The sequence below is a fragment of the Saprolegnia parasitica genome, assembly GCF_000151545.1.
Source record: "Saprolegnia parasitica CBS 223.65 unplaced genomic scaffold supercont2.95, whole genome shotgun sequence".
NCBI classification, from domain to species: Eukaryota; Oomycota; class Saprolegniomycetes; order Saprolegniales; family Saprolegniaceae; genus Saprolegnia; species Saprolegnia parasitica.
In genome coordinates, this window is record NW_012156489.1 from 88295 (window position 1) to 111151 (window position 22857).

Below are 22857 nucleotides of genomic sequence, written 5' to 3' on the forward strand. Positions count from 1 at the left end.
CTGCAGCATCGTCCACCAAGTGCTCGAAAGCACTTGCAGACAATCATGTCCACGTTGGCTGCCAAGCACCTTCAATAAGAACATGTCCTACCCTATCCCACCCCCCATCGATGGCGCCAAGCAGCTGGAAGTCCAGGAGTCAACCTCGGGTGAAGGTGGTACCGTGACCCATTGGGTACCATATGACGTGCCTGGTCACGTGCAGACTTTCTCGACAATTTTTCAGTGGATTTATTTGTCATACTGGGCCGATCCTCTCGCCGGAACCGAAGGGACGCTCAGGTGTAGAGAGACCTTGAATCAGACCAACCCCACGTCGTAATGCCAGCTCCTACGACCAGCTGCAACCATGGCAACTTTGCGTTGCCCCGATCGAGCTAGACACGCAAATAAATCCACCACATTTTATCAAACGTTATATATTCTGTTAAAAAGCATCCCTGGGCGTGGGACCGACCGAGCCGCTCAACGTCGAGCGCATCGCCGATACACACCACTCGACGCATTCAGCCGCGAGATTCCAAGCGTGTACAATCGAATGGTGGAAAGGCCGCCACAAGTGCAAAGTGACCGTTCAAGATCGCGCACCGACCAATCAGAGGCCTTTTTGTCCAACCGGCACCCATGGGTGTAGCCCCATCGTCGCTGCGCGCCCAAGGCGACCTGCGCCGCGTACTCCGGGACTGGGACGTCCTCGATGTCCACGTCGTCCTGAAGAAGTACCGCCACATGACCCTGCGCTACTGCGTGACCATGGAACAGCTTGGCTTTGTCCTCGGGCGCGCGCTCCCCGATGCGTTCGTCTCGCTCTGCTTTCGCGTCTTTGCGCCCGCCAAGGTCCGCGCGTCGCCCGCCGTGCCCGTCGTCGACATGATGGAGATCTTTGTGAGCTTGATCCTGCTCTGCCAGGCCACGATGGCGCAGCGGGTGGCCTGTACGTCCACTGCGCCGTATTTGAGCTAAAGACTCTTGATAGTCTTGTTCGACGTCGTCGACACCCAGAGCACGGGTCGACTCTCGCCGCCCAGCCTCTCTTTGCGTATGGAAATGAATTCAAAAGCGTCTCTAAGCGCGTGGCGTAGTGCTCCAGGCTGCCGCCCGCAGCGTTGTCAAGTTGACACAAACAAACGTCGTACGGCGTGTGTCAAGCTCTCAGTTTCTACATCGCACGTCGGATTCGTATAGGTTGTCGCCAACGTATTCGACAACCTGGTGCAGTCGGGGATGGCGACCGACCCAAGCCGACTAGACAGCGTCGACAAGGCGACGTTTTGCTCCTGGGTTCTCGGGCATCCAAGTCTCCTCAGCTACCTTGAGGCGTGCACGGGCGAAGGTATTGCGATTTCTCTGCCCCTGTAGCTCATGCCATCGTCACTGGCAGCGCGCCCGCGGCTCTATGTCGCGCTGGAAAAGTCATCGTCGGTCCTTGGCTACATTGAGTTTGACTCGGTGCACGAATTGCACTCTGCCTCATTGGACCGCGTCCGGGCCATGGCCACCGAGCAGCTCGGCCATCTCGATGCTGCGTTCGAGTTTCTCAGCCACGGTGCATTTTGAATATCCGTCGATTTTCAATGAGTGCCAACAACATGTAGGTCGACCGATGGCGCGGGCCAAGGAAGGCGACGTGAAAGCATGGGACCTCATACCGTTCGCGATCCTCGGAACGCCTGGCCACCACTGGCAGCAGAAAGAACTTGCGTACAGCTTCGAGGCACAGCGAACGCCAGTAGAGCGCGCAAGCGACCCGCACCCGAACCAACAGCGTCCACTGCTCGCGTTTCAGTTTCAGCACCACCACTACACACTACCATCGTTCACCAAGAAGGTTCATGACGTCGCACCACTGTACAAGCATCTGCGCTTGCGGTACCTCTTGACCTCGCTGCAATCTCCAACACCGAGGATGCGATGTAGGTTGCATGCGCCCGACGTCTACGTGTGGCGACTGTGTCAGTACTGGTGCGGCGACTGGCTCTTGAACCAAAGCGCGCTGCAGGCACCATCGCGCCGCCAGCTCGTGTCTCGGCTGCGCAAGGAAACCAAGCCCCTCCTCATGCATGGTGGCGCGGCAGGTCTCGTCGTTAAAGACACCCAAGGACACATTCTCTCGCACAACCCCAAGCTACCAAGTCTGCAGTCCAAGCTGCGGCTTTTGGCGATGGAGACGCAGCTCGACACCGAGGCGTCGCTGGCGTCGCACGATCCACCGACGATGCTCATTGAGCGCCATGCGCACCCGTCTCGGTACTACTCACGCCTCCTGGGCACGGTGCGGACAACCGCCTCCACCGGCGAATGGCACGTCGTCACGGGCCACGCTGTGCACGGCGACTGGTGCAAGAAAAGCTCGTCGATTCCGCTGCCGTCGGACCACATCCAAGTGTTTCCGTTGCTCTGGCTGCGGCCAGAGACGTCGCCATCGGTGCCCCGGGTCCTCGACCTTGCGCTTTCGGCCAAGGAGTGTCCGATTGAGCTTCTGCGCGTCCTTCTGCCGACACTGCCCGACAAGCGCGTGCTGAACCAACCCGACTGCATGGGCCGAACGCTACTGCACTACGCTTCGCTCTTTGGGCACGCAACGCTCCTGGACCTTCTCTTGGGCGAGCGTGTGCTTGTCGATGTGCTCGACAGCCAGCGCAACACGGCCCTCCACTTGGCCGCGCGCTACGGGCGGCTCAAGGCCGTGAGCCGGCTCCTCGCCCACGGCGCATCCACAACGTCGCTCAACGTGCAGCACCAGCTTCCGCTGCACCTCGCGCTGCTTCATGTGGCGACGCAGTACGACATCGCCAACGGCATTTTCGCCCGGTACGAGAACGCTGAGCAAGTTGTCGATTTGTTGTGGGACCGGACGCCGCCGGTGTGGTGGCATGCACAGGACATCTACGGACACTCGGTGTTCGCGATGGAGGAGCGCGTCTTTGGCTCGGTCTTTGAAGCCGCGCGCGCCGGCCTTGTGCCAAGAATCCAGCATTTGCTCGAGAGCAAGAAGATCCCGCACTTGAACGTGCAACTGGAGATCCTGCAGTCGACCGCGCTCGTCGAAGCGGCCGAGCGCGGCCGCTACAACGTCGTCGACTACCTCGTGCGGCAGGGCGCCGACGTGTTCATCGCCAACCAGCGGGGCGCGACGGCGCTACATATTGCGGCGGCCCGCGGGTTTGACCGGATCGCCGAGTGCCTACTCTTCAAGTACCCGCAACTTATTGGCGTGACCGACGTCAACGGCAAGACCGCGCTGCACGTGGCGATTGAGCACGAGAAGACGTCGATCGCACTCCTCCTTTGTCAGTACATGCTCGGCCACGAGCATTATACGCGAGACATCTTTGGGATGACGCCCTTGCACGTCGCTTGCGTGCTTGGCAACGTCGCAGTCGCGCGCGCGCTCTTGATCAAGCACGCGGTCGAGACTCGCTCGCACCCGCCGCTTGCCCACAAATGCTTCGACGTCGGCACCGACTGGGGCACTTCCTCAAGCGACCGATCCAAAAGGACACTATCCCGACACCGATCGAGAGGCTCTTGCACGGATGGAAGGTCGCGACGTTTGATGTCGACGCAGCGATCCTGGCGGCGACGCACCACCGGTACTGGGACCTCTTGACCCTTCTCTTGGAGAGTCTCGACGAAAATAAAGAGTCGACGCCGGTGCTTTTGGCCCATCTCGTACTCCAGCAACTCGCCCATGCGCCGTCCATGGCGGTGCGCGCCCTCGAGCTCCTCGGCCAGCGCAAGCGCTTGGCGCTTGAAACTATCGACGAGGCCGGCAACACGCTGCTCATGGCCGAGGTGACACGGTGCTGCAAGGAGCCACCGTCGTCGTCGTCGCTCGCGGTGGTCCGCACTCTCCTCGCGTACGGTGCCAACGTCCACCTTGCCAACGCGTTGCATCAACGCCCGATCCCGTGTGCAGCGTTCCACGGCCACGACGAGCTGCTCGATGTGCTCCTCGACGGCGTCCCGTTCGACACGCTGCACGCTAGCTGCGCGACCGCCGACTCGGCCCTGCACATGGCCTGTCTCCGCGGCCACCTCAGCACGGTGCAGCTGCTGCTATCGCGCGGCGCGACGCTGCATGCGTGCGTCACGGACGAGTCGCCGCTGTGCTTTGCCGTGCGGTCGGGCTCGACCGAGCTCGTGAAATTCTTGCTGGTGCACGGTGCGGATGTCAACCTCTGGCTGCCACTGCCGCCGACCCGACAGTGGTTTGGGATGTCGTGGACGTCGCCAGCGGTGGGCCACGGCGGGCCGCTGGCGCTGGTTCTGCACACCGCCCCGGCCTCGTTCCAGGAACACACATACGACGAGCCCATGTCCGATAGCCTTGCCGCCGCCATGTACACCACGCGCCATGAGCTTGCCACGCGGTACCCATCTGTCCTAGCGACAACACGATTCGAAATGGTCGAGGGTAGGCGCCAGTGGCAGACGTTGTACGACATGGCGCTGCTGCTCACCGACAATCTTATCCAGATCGACCCGACGCTCAAGCTGCACGTGACCGCGGACGAGATCACGCGCGCGTGTGTGGTAGGCTTTTGGGCGGTCGCGATCCGCCTCTTGACGCACCGCCGCATCGAGTTTCCTCGTACTACATCCTCTCGACGGTTGCGATGCAGAGTACTCAGGAAGGCATACTAGGTGCCAACGTTCCCGACAAGACTCTGGGTGCAATGCATCTCGCCGCCGCCGCGGGCCAAGCCAGTTTAATTGGTCTCTTGACCTCCAATGGCGTCGACGTCGACGGCCTCGTGGTCCGCAGTCGCTGCGTCCACGCCGCGCCTCTCTACTTTGCCCTTGTGCGCGGGCAGCACATGACAGCCGCCAAACTGTACCTTCTCGGCGCGTCGACGACCACCGTGTCTCGGACAACACAGGTGCATCCGATGCAATCGCACACCAATGGCTGGATGAAACGGACGCCGCTTCGATCCCCGTCACTGCGTGCATGTGCGGGGGCCTACACCAACATGGTACACCACCTCCGCTTGAGCCTCGCGTCAAGTGTGCCTGTCGTGCACATGGCCTGTCAACGCGGGTGTCTACCGCTGCTGCAAGTGTACCACCGCGCCGGGCTCTCGCTGCAAGACGTTGCTGCGTCGGGGCACACGCCGCTCACGTTGGCGATTCAACACGAGCAGCTCGACATTGTGGCGTGGCTCGTCGCCACCGTGCCGTCGCTGGCGGGCCTGCGCGCGCCACACCTTGCGCTGGCGACCGCCGCGCGTCTGCCGCGAACGTACCTCGGGAAAACGCCGCTTCTCCTGCTCTTGCTGCAGCCGATGCCACACGAGACGAGTGACGAACGCCTGGCGCGGCTCGCCGCTCTCGACAGCGGCGGGTGCACGGCACTCGACCACGCAGCACTCGCCAGCGACGACGATGCGATTCGCTTGCTGCTCCCACACTGCCCACCGACAATCACGACCATCCTTGCGGCGCTGCAAGGCGGCGAGCCGCGTCCAGTGGTGCAGACCCTGCTGCCGTCGTGGTCGGCGCTCCGGGGCGCCACCTTTGACCATCTTTTGCAAGCGTTTATTTTGGCATCGTCGCGCGAAATGTGGGACGTCGTGTCGCACTGCTTGCTACTACCAGAGGCCAGTGTCGAGCCATACGCAACGTGGATCCGCCGGGCCGCGACCTGCAGCCTCGTGCTCCACCGGGCCGCCGCCGCCAACCAAGTTGCGGTCGTTCAGAAGCTCGTGCATGGCTTTGGCGTCCCGCCGGACCTTGTCGTGGCCAACATGCCGTCGCGAACACCGATTTGGTACGCCGGTGCACACATGGCGCTGGACGCGTTTATAGCACTGGTTTTGGCGTTGCCGCCAACGCAGTCGGTGCTCCCGGCCCTCGTGCAGCGGGGCACCGGGGCGCCGGCTACCCACGGACGCTGTCGACCGATACGGCCAAATGTCCAGCAGCTCCAAGCGCGCGCCCGTTCGCTCAACGCCTTTGTCTGGCCGTCGCACTCGGTCGACGCCACGGACGCGCTCCGGGTCGCAGGATTTCAAACGTGTACATGGCGCAACCTCTCGGCGTTCTCCAGCTATGGCACGAGTGCACTCGAGCACCAACGAACCATCCACCGCATTGTCCAGTGTTACGTCCGGCATGCACTGGCGCACCCGAACCACGAGACTAACGACACGCTGCTTCACCTTGTGGTGGCGGCCCGAGACGAAACGACGGTCTCGGTACTCGTCGCCGCCGGGGCGCCCCTGGATACCGTCAACAATGCGGGCGAGAGCCCGTGGACGCTGGCGGCCAAGCAAAACGACTCCTCAAGCACGCGCATCGTTCAGTACATATGGCCTCGCCTCGCCTCAATGCAGAAAGAAGCCGTTGTCAAGGCCGCGACTCAAAGTGCGAATATCAATGTATCAACGCTGGCCTTTCTCTTTCAAGTTGCCGTCCCCAAGGAGCCCATTCCCGTGCACTTTATCAGTTTTGCCGGCCACAGCTACTACACCGCAGCCATTCGCACCAATAACGCGGCTGCGATCCAGCTTCTTTTAGCCGTACATGACGCACCTTGCGTAGCGATGAGGCTCATGTAGCGTGTAGGTCAAGGCCCCCATGGACCATCGCGAGGTGTGGCTGACGCTTCAGAGCGCCATGAAAAACTGGAAGCAAGCGAGTCGGGCCATGGTCGAAGTTCTCTTGCCCCAGCTGCCGCTGTCGACGCCCGTGGACCTTGTCGCGAGCTTGGTTCTCTTCGCCGCTCAAGCTCAGTGGTACAACATTGTCCTGCACCTGTTGCAAGCCTTTCAGCTGCCGTTGTTGCGCCAACTGGACACGACGACGGCGAGTGCTGGCAGCTCGCTACTGCACTACGCTGTGCGGCACGGTCAAGCCACGGTGGTCCAGCGACTCTTGCAGCAAGGTCCGTCTTTGTGGATGCGCATATTTCGACGCCATTTGTCGGGATAGGGACCGGGCTCGTCCACGACAAGCAGGGACAGACGCCGCTGCACCTTCTCGCGCAACTTGGCGATCTCGGTTTGCTGCAGCTCTGGCAACGAGTCGCCCCGACGCAGCTCCAGTCGATCTTGGATGCGGCAGATCGGGATGGCAACACGGGTAGGCTGGTTGTTGCAGGAAACAAGCGACTTGACATTCATGGATAGCGCTTCATATTGCAGCCAAGCGGGGGCACGTGGCCATCGTCGAAGCTCTGCAACACGCCGGATCGTCGGCGGGTAATCTCCGGAACGCCCGAGGCTGGACGCCGGTCTTGGAAGCTGCCAAGGGCAACCACTTGCCGGTCGTCGTGCGTCTCGTCTTGCAGCAGGTGCTGTCCCCGCGCGTGGTATGGTTTTGAATGCAAACCATGTCCTAGCCGCCACCCGAGACGCTGGTCGCGACCGATGGCATCTCCATCGTCCTGATTGCAGCCGAAGGCGGGCACTTCAAGGTCGTGGCCTGGCTCCTCACGACGCTCAATCTCTCAGCCGCTCACATTCAGCAGCTGCGCTCATCGGACGGACGGACCCTCGTGCATTTCGCCGCTCTTTCCAACGCGCTGGAAATCTTGTCGACGACTCCCGCGTGCATCTCGCTTGTCAACGTCGCCGACAGCCGTATGTTCTCGCATGTTGCTTCGTGTTCCTCAATTATTTCGTGGTAGATGGCTGTCTCCCGCTGCATTATGCGCTCATGCTAGGGCATCTCGACGTCGTTGCTTTCTTTGGGCAGCACGGCGCCGACGTCTCGAGCCCGATTCAAAACCGCCTCGTGGAGGAGCCCCTTCTGATTGCGACGCTCTTGGCTTGGAACCCGCTGCCCGGTTGGTTCTGCGCCGCGCTTCACGCCAACGCGGTGGCCCCCGCCGCAGAAACGGCGCTGCCTCGTGCGGCACCAGCCTCGTTGGCACTCTGGGTGACGCCCAAGACATCGCTTCTGGAAGCAGCGACGCGCCTCGGCCTCGAGACAACGGTTGCCACCGTCTTGCGACTCCTTCGATTCATTCCGCTGCTCTGTGACGGCGGTCTCGAGACGCGCCAGCGCATCTTCATGCAGGCCGTGGCGCTCAACCACGTGTCGATCGTCGACGCTCTCTGCAACTGCGACCTCGTGCACCCTGTGGACAAGACACCGTTCTTCCGGGACTTTATTGAGGCCGCGATCCAGCACAGTGCGCTACGGGGCCTCGAGGATATGACACTCTGTCTTCTCCGCAACTGGGAGCGTTTCGGGTCGTCCGGGTACGGTATCCAGAATGTATCAATGTATCGACGGTTTCATGACGTGGCGGCGCTAGATCCATCGCAGCCGCGCGCTTGTCCCCGGCCGAATTTGCGTTTCAATTTGCGACCGTACTCCAGCAAGCGTGTATTTTCGGCCGACCAAAGCTCGTCGAGTACCTCGTGCTCAAAGGCGGCGAGTCCATCCTCGGATACCGCGTCGACGAAGGGCCCGCGCTCGTGTACGCCTTTGCTTTCGGCCAACGCGGTGCGAGCATCCATGATGGGAGACGACGCCGCATGCCATGTGTAGAGGTGATTGCGCTCTTGCAGCGGTACGGCGCCGAGATCAGTGCGCTCGACGGGTACATTGCCCCGTCGCTCAAGCTCTGGGTCGAGTACGACGGTGCGTGCGACGATAGTACGTCATCGAAGGCTATACCGTGGATGTAGAAAACCCTCTTCTCCAGAACGAGTGGCACGACCGTATCAGTGGCGTCCACACAGCAAGGTCCAACAAGCCTCGGCGACCGTTCGCGGGGCCGTTGGAAGTCTACGCCGTGGACGCCGAACGACTGCCGCTGAGCATGCTCCAAGATGGGTTCCGACCTCAAACGACTTGAATGCATAGTTTGACATGGTATCTGGTGTTTTACTTGGAACTGGGCTTGTTGGAGGAAGATTGGAGCCTCCAGAAACCAAATCACCGACGACACCACAAGATCGTCGAGGTAATGTCAGGCCGCAACCGCACGCGTTCGCAGGTAGCTATCACCAAACTTGGCCGCGGCCCAAACCTGTTTTCTCTGCATGATCGAAGTGGCGGCCGTGGCTGACGCAGCGTACGTCGACAACGATCGCGACGCGTCGTGGGGAGCGTTTGGCCTTCTGCCGCGCATCTCGATCGACGACTGTGAAGGTGCATAATCATTGGTACGCGTGCAATGCCTTTCAAATAACGTCAGCCGCGACATCCCGAGGGGAGTACCCCTGGAAGTGAAGGCGGACCACGCGGCCAGAGCCGGCAAAAGCGCTTCCGTGCACTCGGACTTTGGTGCATTGAGGTGCACGTCGAGACGACGGGTGTCGCGGCGCTGGACAAGTGCTTGCATCAGCAAGATCGCGTTGGCCTTCTCGACCACGACGAGCGCCAGACGTTGGAGGCCACGTGCCAGGAGCTGCGGCGGTATAGCTTGTAGAGCGTTCATGGCGTTGACGTTTTCGCCCTGCATCGTCAGACTCGGTGTCTGCAGTGTGCGGGTGGTGTTGAGCCAGGTCACGCACGAGCCATGGCACGACGTCGTCTCCGGGCGGTTGGTACCACCAAGTGGCAGCAGGCGCCAAAGCCAAAGGTCGAGAAGAGATGTCCGTGGAGCCGGAGACGCTCAAGGGCCAACGCAAGCTGCAGGTCCACCGACTCGGTGGGCATGTCGAGCGCCGACACTTTGGTGCTCTCTGCAAGTGACGCTAGCAGCTCCTCGACATGCGAAGTCCACGTTGATATCCGCGAGGCCTTGGCGACGACAATGGCTGGCCGCTACGAGCTCGATCGGCGATCAGGATCGCTCTGCCCGCGTCGACAACGTGGGTTCTCGACGGCGTGATAATGGGGTCTAATCATGCCCTTGGAGTTGTCCAAGGCCACTGTACTGTGTGAAGCTCTTCCTGCCATTTCGCTATCGATCGATCGATCGATCGATAGATAGATAGATAGATAGATAGATAGATAGATAGACGATATGTGGGTTTCCTACGTGTACGCGCGTCGGAGCACGATTGCATCCAGACCGAGTACAGTTTAGCAATCGATGCATGCTGCTGCCGGAGGAGGTTGGGTGAAGCCGCCCTCTGGACGCACAATTCAACCCACATTCAAACTCAAAAGAACAAAGTCGTACCATTCTACCCATCGTTTTAACTCGGGCTTTCCAGCACGATGCGGTGGATGCGGTCTCCGTTGCGCTCGTAGCGGTACGTGACGTGTTGGATCGGAAGCGTCGAGTTGAAGAGCCCCTGTAGCGGCGGCAGCGCGATCGAGATGCCGCGGCAGGTGGCGAGGGCGCGGTCGACGTGAGCAAAGGTGGAACGGGACAGATCGTTGTCGCCGACATCGATGGTGACGCCCACGGGACTCACCGTGTGCGAAAGCGCAGTCGCAAGCGCCTCGACACGCTCGTCACCGAGGTACGTCTCGTAGAAGGTCATGCGTCGGAGGCCCCGGCGAATCCAGTCGCCGAGCGAGACGAGCATCGCCTCGAACAACGCGTTGCTCAGCGAGCAAAACTGAAATGAAAAGCTCTCAAGAACGCATGTGGGTGGGACGTGGGCAGCAAAGTCACGCCACGAACCTACGCTGAAGCGAGTGCTATCGAGAAGGAGGTGCCGCAGCGACGAGGGGAACCGACTTGCTGGCGTCTTACTCGGCACGTAGACGCCGTCTCGGAGTTGAAGGGACGTCAGGGCTGGGAACGTCGCAAGGATGGGACGAGCAGGCTCAGCTCCATCTCGTTGCAGACAACGCGCAGCGAGGACAGCTTGGTGCGATTGAGACGCTCCAGAAACGACCACAACGCTGCCTTGTCGGCCTCGTGCACCGTGATGTCCAGCCGCGTCAGGCGCTGGAACGCCGGTGCGACGGCGACGAGGGGTGCGACAACGCCGGGCACGCTACTCCGCAGTATCAGACGCTCGAGCGACGTGGTCTTGGCGAGCATTGGCGCAAGCCCGGCGCTGACCGCGGCGCGGCGATCCATGTGCTGGTATTCGAGCGTCAAGGACGTGGCGTGCGTCGACTGTAGCCATCGGCCCAAGGCCATGAGGAAGCTCGCGTCGGTCTCGATGCACGACGCTGTGATCGACGCGACGCGGTGCGCGGGCGTCGTGACGGCCTCGAGGACCGACGTGTCATGCGGCAGATCGACGTCTGTCAGGCGAATGCACTTGCGCAAGATCGCACAGCGGCGCGGCAGGTCCCGTGGATCCCGATGGTACTTGTGTGTATACTGCATGAGCTTGACGCTCCACAGCTCAAGCCACGCCAAGGCGTCGACATCGGGCGGCACACCGTCGCTGCTGTTGGAGCCGGCGGCCGCGGCAATGACCGGCATCGCATCGCGCACGAGAGCGGTAGCCGCGGGTGTGAGCTCGTCCAGATACAGCCGAGGCCACATGCGGCTCCTGGCGCGCTGCTCGCAGTCAAAAGGAATTCGCGTCATGCGCAGCGGGTGCTCGAGCAGCTCGTGCAGCGCGGCCAGCGGCGGGCTGCGCGCAGAGGCCGGCAGTGCCGATAGAAAGGCATGGACAGCGCTTGGCGCTTCGATGCTCTGGACGATGCTCGTGAGCACGTGCTCCAAGTCCAGGACCGTCGGCGACGCCACGGTCCGGCGCTTGCTCATCGAGTTTATGGTGCGGCGTGGTTGGTGTTTTGAGAGAGGCTCCCCATACAAATTGTTTTGGCCAATCGGGTTGGGTGCGTTGGGCTGCTCTATCTGAACGCACGCAACTCGACGCACATAACTCAATCTGAAAACCAAGGTCATTTTGCTCAAAACGCCTTCCCACCTGGCCAACCGTGACGAACATATCCTTATGTGCATGAATTCCAGCACAGAGAGAGCTGCAAGGGTCGACGCTGCCGGTTGTTTGAAACAACCTCGTCGCAGTATTAGGTCTAGCTGTGGTTGGCTAGCATCCCATCAAGTCGGATCCAACCGAGTCGTCATGCCCAGGATCGACTACCAGCTGCGCGAGATCGCTCGTTCCTCGACCACGTCCAACTCTGCGCCTGTGCCGTGTCACCGGCGGTGTCCAGCAAGCCACCGACAGAAAATCGTTGACACCGTTGGGAGCCGTCGTTGGCGACAATGTCGTGGGCGCGGGGGACGGCTAGCCGTACTCGACAGTTAGGCTTGAGATCTTTGACAAGAATGAAAGTTCAGACTTGGCAACCATGAGGTAGACCCTGACGAGGCGAATCGAGCTCCGTGCTCGATGCATTTTCTGGCAAAGTTGGGCTTTCTCCAAGTGTTTTCAAGGCTATAACTTTTACGAGTTCACGATTACGTCAAGGTTGTTAGCCTCGGGATGGGCTCCCGGCGTAGCTTGTGCGCGGCTGGCAGCTTCTCGTGCCCGGCCAGCGCCGCAGACCAAGCTGTCAGTGCTCCGAATCGTACGCGAAGAGAGAGGACGCGGTGGAGCCGTGTCAAATCTTTCCGGATACGAATCCGGATGCGTGCTGGGCGGGCTATTTAAATTTTGACCAATCACGGACCAGTCCCGATTTTAAACCTTGGGTGGCACGATGACGGCGAGCGCAGCGCGGCCCGACGACGGCGTCAAGGTCGTCGTCCGCGTCCGGCCGATGAGCAGTGCCGAGAAGGCCCAGGGTAGCGCCAGCGCCGTGAGCCTCGACTCGACGACCGTCTCGCTCGGGCCCAAGACCTTTGCCTTCGACCACGTGTTTGGCCCGACCGTCGGCCACGACGACGTGTACGCCAAGAGCGCCGCGCCGCTCCTCGATGGCTTCTTCGCCGGCTACAACGCGACGATCTTTGCATATGGCCAAACCGGCTCAGGCAAGACGTACACGATGGGCACCAACTTTGACAGCGGCGTGGCCGGCGTCATTCCGAGCGTCATGGCCGACGTCTTTGCCCGCGCCGCGACGCTCCTCGACACGAAGATGACGACGACGGTGCTCAAGCTCTCGTACCTCGAGATCCTCAACGAAGAAGTGTTTGATCTTCTCGCGCATGGGCCGCCCGACAGCCTGCGCATCAGCGACGACCCGAAGAAAGGCGTCGTCGTCGTTGGCCTGTCCGAGCACACGGTCGCGTCGCTCGAAGACGTCAAGGACCTCCTTGTGCGCGGCGGCAAGCAGCGCGCGACCGCCTCGACAAGCATGAACGACACGAGCAGCCGGTCCCACGCCATTTGCACGCTGACCATGCAGCAGCACCCGGCGTCCGACACGGAGCCTTCCAAGCTCTCCAAGTTTCACCTTGTCGATCTCGCCGGCTCGGAGCGTGCCAAGAAGACGCATGCCGAAGGCGACCGCTTCAAAGAAGGTACGGCTCTCGTCTTGGCATCACGCTTGGGAAAGCTAACGTCCATGTAGGTGTGCACATCAACAAGGCGCTGCTCGTACTCGGAAAGGTCATTACGTGCCTCAGCGAGAAGAAGAAGGGCAAGCCTGCCTTTGCGCCGTACCGCGAAGCCAAGCTCACGCGGCTGCTGCAAGACAGCCTCGGCGGCAACAGCAAGACCGTCATGATCGCGTGCGTGAGCCCCGCCGACGTCAACTTTGACGAAACGACGAGTACGCTCCGGTACGCTGAGCAAGCGCGCTGCATCCAGAACGCGGCCGTGGTCAATCGCGATCCTGCCGAGAGTGAGGTACCTACCTCGGGAATTGCGTCGCGGTCATCTTGAATCGCGAGACTAGATTGTCTATTTGCGCCACCAAGTCGAGCTGCTCAAGCTCCAGCTGCTGCAGCAGCGTGACGTCATGGCGATTCCAGCGGTCGCCTCGTGGATACGACACTGCGTGCACTCATCCCGCAGCGTAGGACGTCAAGCAGCTCTACGCCGAGCTGAGCAGCCTGAAGAACCAGCTGCACCAGTTGCGACAGGCCAAGGACCAGTGGAAGGCCCTTGCGCAGGACCACGAGCACGACCCGGACGCTGTCTCGCAGGCTGTCGCCGCCGAGATGCACGACATGGAGGTTCACATTTGGTGTCTTCGTTTTGTTGTTCGCTCATGCAGCGAGTAGAACATTGACGGCGTCATTGCCGAGAAGGAGGTCATCATGAACGCTCTGCAGTCCAAGACATCGACCGACTCGATCGAGGTCCGACTGCAGACGCTCCAGGCGCAGTACGCGTCGCAGGTCGAAGCGTGCGCGCACATGACGCCGTCGCGTCAGAAGTCCAAGCTCGCGGTCGCGACGGCCGCCGAGCAAGAAGTCAAGCGGCTCCAAAAGCTGCATGCGCAAGGTCTCCTCAAGATCACGTCGCTGCAGCAGGAGCTCGCGAGCCTCAAGCAGATCAAGGCGCAGCTCCAGCGACAGCTCGCGCAGGAGGCCAAGGACCATATGAAGGAGAAGCGCGACCAAGAGCTCAAGCTCATGCAGCTCCAGCGCCGCGATGTGAAGAAGGACATGCAGCTCAAGAAGCTCGAGACGACGTTTGAGAAGCAGACGTCGCTCCTCAAGCGCAAGAACGACGAGCTCGCCAAGATCCAAGCCAGCAAGAAGCAAAAGACGGGCATGCACACGAGCCGTGCGATCGCTGCTGTCGTCGACGACCAAAAGGCGCTCGTCCACGACGTGCTGGAGGTTGCGCTCACGATCCAGGGCGCCAAAGCCGCCGTGCAAACCGAGTTTGACCAGCGAAAGGCCCTCGCGCTCGAGCTCAGCAAGCTGCCACCCGCGACCGAGAGCGACGACGACGCCGACGCCAAGCGCGTCGCGTTGGAAGCCGCGCTCGATATCAAAAACAAGACGATCCGCAAGCTCCAGCAAAAGCTCGAGCTGGTCGAGAAGCGGCAGCGCGGGGCGAGCAAGCTGTGTGTGCCAGACGTTGCAAGCTGCCACAAGATCATCCGGAGCCTCTTTGAGGTCGCGGTCGCGTCGGCCAAGCAGAGCGACGAGCTCAAGGACATGGAGACGCAGCTCGTCGCCGCCGAGACGCAGCTCGTGGCGCAAGCCAGCGCCGAGAACTCGGTCGCGGTCGCGTCCACACTGGTCCGTTTCGTTGAAAGACAGTGTGAACTTATTCGCGTTGTAGCAAGCCAACCGGGAGCGCGAACTCTTGGACGAGATTGCGGCGCTGAGAGCACAGCTCGAGACCAAGCGGCGCAAGGTACGGCAGAGGTCTCTCTCGACAGGCGGTGGCTGAGCTGTCGCAATGTAGAAGTCGGGGATGCCCAAGAACTCGTTCTTGGTCGACGACGATGGCGGCATTTCGACCGGCCCCGAGGTCGACGAAGACGACGACGACTCGGACTACACGGACCACCCGCGCCGAAAGGAGCTCAAGGTCTCGGAGAGTGCAGAGACGACGAGCTGTTGCCAGTGCCAAGGCAAGTGCGCCACCAAAATGTGCGCGTGTCGGGCCCGCGGCGGCGTGTGCAACCTCGAGTGCGCCTGCAGCGCAGCCAAGTGCAGCAACCGCGGCCACGCAGAGATTGAGAGCGGCGTCCAAGACATTCTGGACGAGATCCTCTCTCTCGACGCGGACAAGGAGAACGTGGTACTGGCGACGCCGCGTGTCGAGATGGTGGCAACGATCGTCAAGCCAACGACGCAAGGCAGTAGCAGTAAGAAGCGGTCGGGTTTGCCGGTCCGGCGCAAGGGTCTCAACGAGCCCTCGAGCGTCGTCAAGAAGATCCCGACCATGCGCCGGCTCTACGACGGCAACACCAACTTTGCTTCGCTGCACTCGCGCCTCAAGAACCTCGCGGGGACGGCGCCCGAATAGTTTTAGTTAGTTTAGTATCATACCATGTAAGAATCAATCACACCCTAGTCATCCATCCCATCGTTGTACAGATATTATTCCTTCCCGGAACACCGACAAAAGCCCAGGCATGTTCGCACTGACTCGACATGGAGAGAGTCGCTCTTGAGACGTCTGGTTGTCTTCTCTGGCACCTCGATGCTCCGAAACCAGCTGCTCGATGCCGCCGTGTACGTCGTCATGCGCTTGGACATGTTATCTGCAAGGTCAGTGGTCGTCTTCAAAAGCCCACTGGCAGCTTCACACCGCGCGCGCTGGCGGTCGGCGGTGCTGTCTTGGACGCTGGCGATGACCAGCCGTACCCGGCGTTGGTCGTGGCAATCGCGAGCAAAAGTGAACGATTGAGTGTCAACTGCGCGCCAAGCTCGATCGCTGGATGCTCAAGACGTCGGTGCAAGTGGCCCTCGGCGTCAAGCTCCTTCTGCGCCGGCGCCGCTACGTCCTTCACGCCTGCGGCCAGCCAACGCAAGAATTCGAGCTTGGCCAAGACCGAGCAGTGTACCTCAGCCTCGCAGTCTCTTGTATGTGGTCCCACAGCGCCCAGAGATGAGTCGCGTGATGCGCTGGGGTCTGATTGCGCTGTGTGAGTTGATTGTGGCTCCTCTCGGCCTCGAGCTCGCTCCGATGGAGGAACTCAATAAAAAAAGACCCGATGGCACGAGCTGGAGCAATCGATCTCGAACTTGGTTGCAAGTTGGGCTCGAGTAGATGAGCTGTGCATCGTTCATGCTGCAGGTCCACGACGAAACAACCACGTCCACTCTTGCGTGTATGCTGGTGAGAACACCACTCTGGTACGAGAACCTTGGCACGTTGCGCGGAACGAGGGATGGACCTGCGCTTGGTCTCCAGATCATGGTGGGCTCACAGTGTCGCCTCGTCCTCTGCGTCCGTGGCCGACTGAAGAAGTCGATTTTGGCTATGGTCGACCAACGCGCGCCCTGCTCGTAAGTCGTTTTGCTCGGTCTCTTGTGCGAGAGGATGGCGCTGCCGACAGCCATGGCAGGCCACGAAGCCGACGTGCTTCGCCTGGACTTGATCGAACGCGTGGATTGCATTTCCCAAACGAACGTAACTAGGTTCCTTGGCAACTGCACATCTATGTAGTACATTGTCTGTTCAGCATAGGCTTGCATTAGTGTCTCTCCTTCATACTACGCGGCTGCGAGCATGCACGAGGCTACTAGGTTGAGCGCCGCCCAGAAAGCTACAACCTGCCAACGCGCAGAGCGGACTCGCTCGTCGTCATTGCCCACCTTTGTGCATCGTGCTCGCCAGTGGACATTGCGCAGGGTATCCTGCACGACCATCACCGAGGGTAATGGGACCGTTCTTCTCGTTGGGCGATGACCCTTCGACAATCCGGCAGCAGTCGGCCGTCTTTCCCCATCGCGCCTCGTCGCCTTCACCAGGACCTCATCTCGACGATGCGAAGTCCCTCGTACCATCGGCCGGACGCGGCCCTGCGGCGAAGGCCGTCATCCGCGCATGGGCGATCGTCGCCATGGGCTGGCGCTCCGCTGCCACTTCCCAAAGATCCACGTGGGCATGCAAATCGTGGTCCAATTAAAATATATGGGAATTTGTATGCAACATGCGACAATACAATTGGCCGGGGCCGCCCCGGGGCACCATCACTCGCCATTAGCCGATTCCCAGCCGCCGACCATGGACCGCTTCCGCGACGTGAGCACGTCGCCCGTGCGCGAGGGCCTCGACGACGACGACGACGTCCGCCCGAGCTCGACCGCGATCGTGCTGCACCCGGCGCCGAGCCCGACGACCTCCTACGCGTACGCGCCGCCGGCGCCGCAGCGCTACCGCGGCCTGAGCAACCAAGGCGCGACCTGCTACATGAACAGCCTGCTTCAGACGCTGTACATGACGCCCGAGTTCCGCAACCGGCTGTACCAGTCCAAGCTCACGGCGACAACGGACCTCGACGTCAACATCCCGTTCCAGCTCCAAAAGCTGTTTGCGAACCTCCAGCTGAGCAAGGAGCGAAAGGCCATCGACACGAAGGCGCTCACCAAGAGCTTTGGCTGGAACTCGTCGGACGTCTTCCAGCAGCACGACGTGCAGGAGCTCTGCCGCGTGCTCTTTGACGCGCTGGAAGAGTCGTTCAAGGGCACGCCCGACGAGCAAATGGTCAACGAGCTCTACCAAGGTACTTATTCTCCATGTGCATTGGCCTCACGTCGTCTCGTGCTAGGCACACTCAAGGACTATGTGCAGTGCGCCAAGTGCGGCAACGAGAGCAGTCGCCTCGACAACTTTCTCGACCTCTCGCTCGTCATCCGGCCGTTTGGCTCGACGCAGATGATGCGCAGCGTCGAAGAAGCGATCGAGTTCTTCCTCAAGCCCGAGATGCTCTCGGGCGACAACCAGTGGGACTGCGACAAGTGCCGCAGCAAGCAAGACGCGATCAAAGGCCTCAAGTTTGCCAAGCTCCCGTACCTTCTCTCGCTCCAGCTCAAGCGCTTCGATTTTGACTATGTCACGTTCAACCGCATCAAGCTCAACAACCAAGTGACCTTTCCCAAGTACCTCAACATGAACACGTACGACCCGACGTCCGGCGCCGTCGCCCGCAAAATGTCACTCGAGCGCCTCGAGCTCTCGGAGGAGACGCCTCGCCGCGTGTCGCTCGATGCCACGGACGACGACGAGGACGGAGTTGACGGTGTCCGGGACTCGTGGCATCCAGACTTTGATGTGGAGGCGCTGGCTGCGGACGGCCCGTTTGTCTACGAGCTCTTCTCGGTGCTGATCCACTCGGGCAGCGCCATGGGCGGGCACTACTACGCGTACATCAAGTCGTTCGAGGACGACGCGTGGTACAACTTTAACGACTCGAACGTCTCCAAGATCACGGAAGCCGAGGTGCGCACGGCGTGGGGCCCCGCCGCGTCGCCGGTCGCGTCGACTGGCAACTACTACTACCGGTCGTCGCACTCGACGTGTGCGTACATGCTCATGTACCGTCAGGTCGACGCGCGGCGCAACGGCCACTTTCTGCCCGATGACGCGCTGCCGTCGTTTCTTCAAGACCTCATCACGGCCGACGAAGCACGGCGGCTCGTTAAAGAGAAGGAGCGGGAGGAGCGCGCGCGCTTGATCCCGCTCAAGATCTTCCACGACGGCAGCCACAAGACGCTGCATGTCTCCAAGCTGCTGCCGCTGAGCGATGTCGTGGCGCAGGCCATAACGCTCTTTGGCCTCGATTTCCCGACCGACCGCGTCCGACTGCGCAGCTACTCGGAGTACACGAGCGTGCCGCTCGAGACGTACGACGGCCGCGAAATGTGCTCGCTCGCCCAGCTGCAGATCTACGCGCACTGCGCCTTGTTCCTCGAGGTTCGCGCGAGCGTCGACGAGGCGTGGGAGGCGTACGACCCGACAGCGCTCCAGCTTCTGCTGCGGCGCTACGTGCCGTCGACGGCAACGACGCCCGAGCACTTTACAGAGCCGCCCGTGAGCGTGCAGGTCCCGGAAGAAGCGACGCTCGGCGATCTGCTCTCGCTGCTCAGCACCAAGTTTGGCATCGAGAAAGACCACTTGCGCGTATTGCAGATGAGTTCGTCGAGCTACTGGTCGATCGTGACGACGATCCTCAACCCGACCAACGACGAGGCGACGCTGCAGCAGACGCTGCGCATGGATCTGAAGCTGCGGCAAGGCATTGAGCTCTACGTGGAAGAGTGCGACACCCTCACGAATTGGTCGCTGGCCAAGGAGCTCTTTGAAGCCCGCGCGCACATGATCACGCTCCAGGTCAAAACCAAGGAGAAGACGCTGCTCGCGGCGAAAGGCGTCGATGCCAAGGAGAGCGGCATGAGCTGGCCGTTCCAGGTCGACCGCCGGGAGAACCTCCAGGTGCTCAAGGACAAGCTCTGCGTCTTCTTCGACTTGAAACCCGACGATTTCAAGCTCTGTCGCAATGCGGAAAAGGGCCAGGAGCTCAAGGCGATGGACACGTCGTTCAAGAACCTCACGCTCATGGACAACAGTAACGTGTACGTCGTGCTCGGAACACCACTGCGCGTCGGCGAATTCTCGGTGCAAGTCCATCTGTTTACGCCCAAGGCGACGGGCGAGGACGAAGCGAGCGTCGTGCTGCCGCCCTGGATGCACGCGAATGAGCTCTCGCTCTGCACCAAGCTCATCGTCTCGAGTGCAACGCCCATCGCTGACATGAAGGCGCGGATCTTGACGGCGCTGCACGCCACCCACCCGGACGCCAAGCACCTCCGACTGCGGGACCTCCTCTCGAGCCGCCGCCTCTCGCGCGTCCTCGCCGACAGCTTGACGCTCGGCGAAGCCTCGGCGCTCACCTTGTATGAGAACCGTGAGTTTGCGGTTCAGATTCTGGATGCGGTCGACACGCTGCCGTCGTCGCACACGCTCTTTTCGGTCGTGCTCTTTGACCGGTCGACGCTTCGGTTTGGGCGCCGTGTCGAGATTTCATTTTCCACCGAAACGCCGGGCGTCCACTGGATGGACGCGCTGCTGGCCGAGCTTGAGAGAGTCTTTAACATCCCAAGCGATGCGATCCAGATCGCCAAGCCGCCGCAAACGTCCGACGTCGACGTCAACGACATTCAGGAGACTCCGTGGATCCGCCGCGACGAAGGCCTCCGCTTCCACCACGTCGCGTCGCTCGCTACGTACGGAGACCGGCTCGTCATTGCCGACACGCGCGTGCCACTCAAAGAGCTCTCGAAAGAAGAGTCCATCGCGCTCCAAGCACTCATCGATCAAGCGACCGAAAATGACATGCTCGGGATTGGCGGCACACCGTCGGCCGCGGCCATGAACGTCTATGGCCCGTCGTTGCCGTCGTCGAGTTCAAGCTACTACCGCGGCGGGTACGTCAAGCCCAAGGAGACGGCGCTCTTCATTCGCACCAACAAGGCGCCGAGCGGCAAGAGCAGCTCGGACTCGAGCCACAGCGTGCCCGTCTCGCCCATCACGGGCCACGACGACGACGAGACGCCAGAAGACAAGGAGTTTGCGCGGAGTGGGGGCGCCGACGTGTTCACGGACCTGCATTAAGCCGTCACTAAATGCATTTCATTGGATGTTTCCGCAATCGATTCTACATGGTCATTCCGTGCTCGAGGCTTCTCGTGGGCGAGAGGATGAGGGTTAGGGCCGCATTTTCTCATGACAACGTGCTCCACACAGTAACTATTCAACGAAGAATCTAGAGCCATTGAGCGACGCATATGATGTGGCCTGTCGTTTTAGTAGTCGCCGTCGTCGTCGTCGCCATGCAGTCGCGCAATGTGGGTGGTCAAGCCGTAGCAGCAGTCGCAGACGTCCAGTCTTCTTCGTGGCATGCATTGTGTGCAGGTGGTATAGCCAGCCGTGCGCCAGGACTTGGTTGATGTCCTTGTCGTGGATGGCTTTCCAGAAGATGTCGAGGCGCTCGTGATCGATGTCGACGTTGGCGCCTCGCGCGTCACGTCACTGGTCTGCAGCGATAGCAGGAGGTACGTAGCGCATCTCGTCGAATTGGAAACTGCACCCAACAAACGTCAGCAACGTCTTACAATCGGTCGGCACGCGAGTGGACATATTGTCCACACAGGAATGCATGTCGTCCCGTCAACAAGTGATTGATGATGGTCGATGACCTCGTGTCGTTGTTGCGTGTGCTCCGGGGTCCATGTTGTACACGATGAACCTCGGGCTCGAAATGCCACCACATCGTTACCTTGGATGTACACTGCTATAGAAACGTATTTAGCGTTCTCTTTGCTGTCATCGCTCAGGCGCTGGCCACGACGAGACGCTCCGTCGAGTCCTTCCACGCCTCGCGATTTGAGGCCAAGCTCGTACGTTGTTTGTTGTTGTTAAAGTGGGTGGTTCACGCAGCGCTGTTTCTTGACGACGTCCTTCCCGGAGGCTCGCGACATGGACCAACTTTGGTTTGTTTGCGAAATTAATGGCATCTCAGCGAAATTAAGGGCGTCTCATGCTCAAGAAAGTGGCGGACGCGGGCGTTAGCAGCGACCCAGAGCAGTCGCTCGAGCGCAAGCGTGCGGCGCGCGCTGTCGAGGGTCATGAACAGGCGACTGTGGACGCCAACGCAGACGACGGTGAGGACGACGACGATGGCGTGCCACTCGAGCAGCATTGGGACAAAGAGAACAAGACCGATCGAGGCCGAGTGCTTGCTCATCTCGTTGAAGACGGCGTTCTCGCGCTTTTGAACGCGCGTGTGCTGACTCAAGTAGTAGTTGTACTCGTCCTCGTCCGTCATATTGGGCTCCGTCGGCCGCGTGATCGGAGCCGGCGCGTCGAGACGCCACGGCAGACAGCGGTTGGGCACAGCCGAGACAAGCGACAACGCCAATGGAAAGCTCACGCAGAGCACGTACGGGAGGATGCTCTCGGTCATGTTGATTGCAATATGCGAATCTCCAGTGGCGAACTGCAGTGAAAGGGTTAGGGTTCAATCGTGTTTTGTCGTTTGACAGCTACCGGTAGTCGGTCGAGGTCTAGCCGTCGCCGCAAGAGAGCCGAGACGTCCATCCAATTCGCTCTGCTGAGAAGACGCGTGGGGCTAGCGTGGCGCACGCCTCGCCGTCGTGCCAAAGAACGGACCACAACCCAACGGCACTGTTGAATCCAACGACAACTCGTACTTGGATGGGTCGTCTCTCACTCGACATTAGTCGTTGAAGGAAGCTCGAGAGGATGGATGAAGTTATCACAGCGACGCTCAACGAGCCGTTCAGCCGCGGGCTGTGCGTCCTGATCATTCTCGTCCAGTACCTCGCGATCTGGCTCGACCGCACGCTGCTCTACTCGTCGCCGCGCATCGATCTCTCGTTTGTGACCGCCGACGACTACGCGTCACCCGACAAGATTGGCCGCATCGCCAACCACCAAGCGCTCCTCATCCTTCACCGCAGACGTCGGAGCTTTTCGCGCTCGCAGCTTGAGAGCTTCGGACCAGCACTGGGTTTGGCCGTCCTCACCGTCGGCAGCGCGCTTGTCCCGAGCGTCGTCCAGTGGCTTGTCATACTCCCGAGCGTTGCGCTGGTGGCCTACGTGATTCTCTGGCTGGCGCTGGACAAGCTCCGGACCGACGACGAGGTCGCGCAGTGGGAGGCGTGGGAAGCCGCCAGCGTCGCCGCGC

At 60.9% G+C, this 22857-nt stretch overlaps 7 protein-coding genes across 7 annotated transcripts; 4 read left to right on the top strand and 3 right to left on the bottom strand.

Annotated features, from left to right (window-relative positions):
• Positions 1–624: 624 nt before the first annotated feature.
• On the top strand, positions 625–8832 carry SPRG_12886 (hypothetical protein; the record flags this gene model as incomplete). Its single annotated transcript, XM_012352267.1, has 18 exons — positions 625–934; positions 977–1039; positions 1083–1132; positions 1186–1333; positions 1382–1546; positions 1596–1869; positions 1918–3454; positions 3499–4373; positions 4422–4594; positions 4648–6524; positions 6571–6889; positions 6937–7086; positions 7134–7297; positions 7346–7586; positions 7634–8210; positions 8267–8457; positions 8503–8595; positions 8643–8832. 18 exons carry the CDS (start codon positions 625–627, stop codon positions 8810–8812), a joined length of 7377 nt encoding a protein of 2458 aa, XP_012207657.1. The 3' UTR covers positions 8813–8832.
• A 167-nt stretch (positions 8833–8999) lies between these two features.
• Positions 9000–9388, top strand: SPRG_12887 (hypothetical protein; the record flags this gene model as incomplete). The annotated part of the gene is made up of 2 exons (XM_012352268.1): positions 9000–9108; positions 9192–9388. 2 exons carry the CDS (start codon positions 9000–9002, stop codon positions 9386–9388), a joined length of 306 nt encoding a protein of 101 aa, XP_012207658.1.
• A 715-nt stretch (positions 9389–10103) lies between these two features.
• SPRG_12888 (hypothetical protein) lies at positions 10104–10439 on the bottom strand (the record flags this gene model as incomplete). Its single annotated transcript, XM_012352269.1, has 1 exon — positions 10104–10439. One exon carries the CDS (start codon positions 10437–10439, stop codon positions 10104–10106), a length of 336 nt encoding a protein of 111 aa, XP_012207659.1.
• Positions 10440–10645: 206 nt separating this feature from the next.
• SPRG_12889 (hypothetical protein) lies at positions 10646–11584 on the bottom strand (the record flags this gene model as incomplete). Its single annotated transcript, XM_012352270.1, has 1 exon — positions 10646–11584. The coding sequence occupies one exon, from the start codon at positions 11582–11584 to the stop codon at positions 10646–10648; it is 939 nt and encodes a 312-aa protein (XP_012207660.1).
• An 891-nt stretch (positions 11585–12475) lies between these two features.
• On the top strand, positions 12476–15728 carry SPRG_12890 (hypothetical protein). The gene is made up of 7 exons (XM_012352271.1): positions 12476–13255; positions 13306–13583; positions 13633–13710; positions 13757–13912; positions 13961–14932; positions 14976–15050; positions 15102–15728. Exons 1-7 carry the CDS (start codon positions 12490–12492, stop codon positions 15666–15668), a joined length of 2892 nt encoding a protein of 963 aa, XP_012207661.1. The 5' UTR covers positions 12476–12489; the 3' UTR covers positions 15669–15728.
• Positions 15729–17345: 1617 nt separating this feature from the next.
• Positions 17346–20799, top strand: SPRG_12891 (hypothetical protein). The gene is made up of 2 exons (XM_012352272.1): positions 17346–17874; positions 17920–20799. Exons 1-2 carry the CDS (start codon positions 17376–17378, stop codon positions 20760–20762), a joined length of 3342 nt encoding a protein of 1113 aa, XP_012207662.1. The 5' UTR covers positions 17346–17375; the 3' UTR covers positions 20763–20799.
• An 855-nt stretch (positions 20800–21654) lies between these two features.
• SPRG_12892 (hypothetical protein) lies at positions 21655–22113 on the bottom strand (the record flags this gene model as incomplete). The annotated part of the gene is made up of 1 exon (XM_012352273.1): positions 21655–22113. One exon carries the CDS (start codon positions 22111–22113, stop codon positions 21655–21657), a length of 459 nt encoding a protein of 152 aa, XP_012207663.1.
• Between the last annotated feature and the right edge of the window lie 744 nt (positions 22114–22857).

What these genes read in the sequence shown, in the direction of transcription:
- SPRG_12890 (XM_012352271.1), top strand. Translation starts at nt 12,490, where the DNA reads ATGACGGCGAGCGCAGCGCGGCCCGACGACGGCGTCAAGGTCGTCGTC. An exon ending in AGGCGACCGCTTCAAAGAAG is followed by an intron (nt 13,256 to 13,305) that starts GTACGGCTCTCG and finishes ACGTCCATGTAG; the next exon opens with GTGTGCACATCAACAAGGCG. An exon ending in TCGAGACCAAGCGGCGCAAG is followed by an intron (nt 15,051 to 15,101) that starts GTACGGCAGAGG and finishes GTCGCAATGTAG; the next exon opens with AAGTCGGGGATGCCCAAGAA.
- SPRG_12891 (XM_012352272.1), top strand. Translation starts at nt 17,376, where the DNA reads ATGGACCGCTTCCGCGACGTGAGCACGTCGCCCGTGCGCGAGGGCCTC. An exon ending in GGTCAACGAGCTCTACCAAG is followed by an intron (nt 17,875 to 17,919) that starts GTACTTATTCTC and finishes GTCTCGTGCTAG; the next exon opens with GCACACTCAAGGACTATGTG.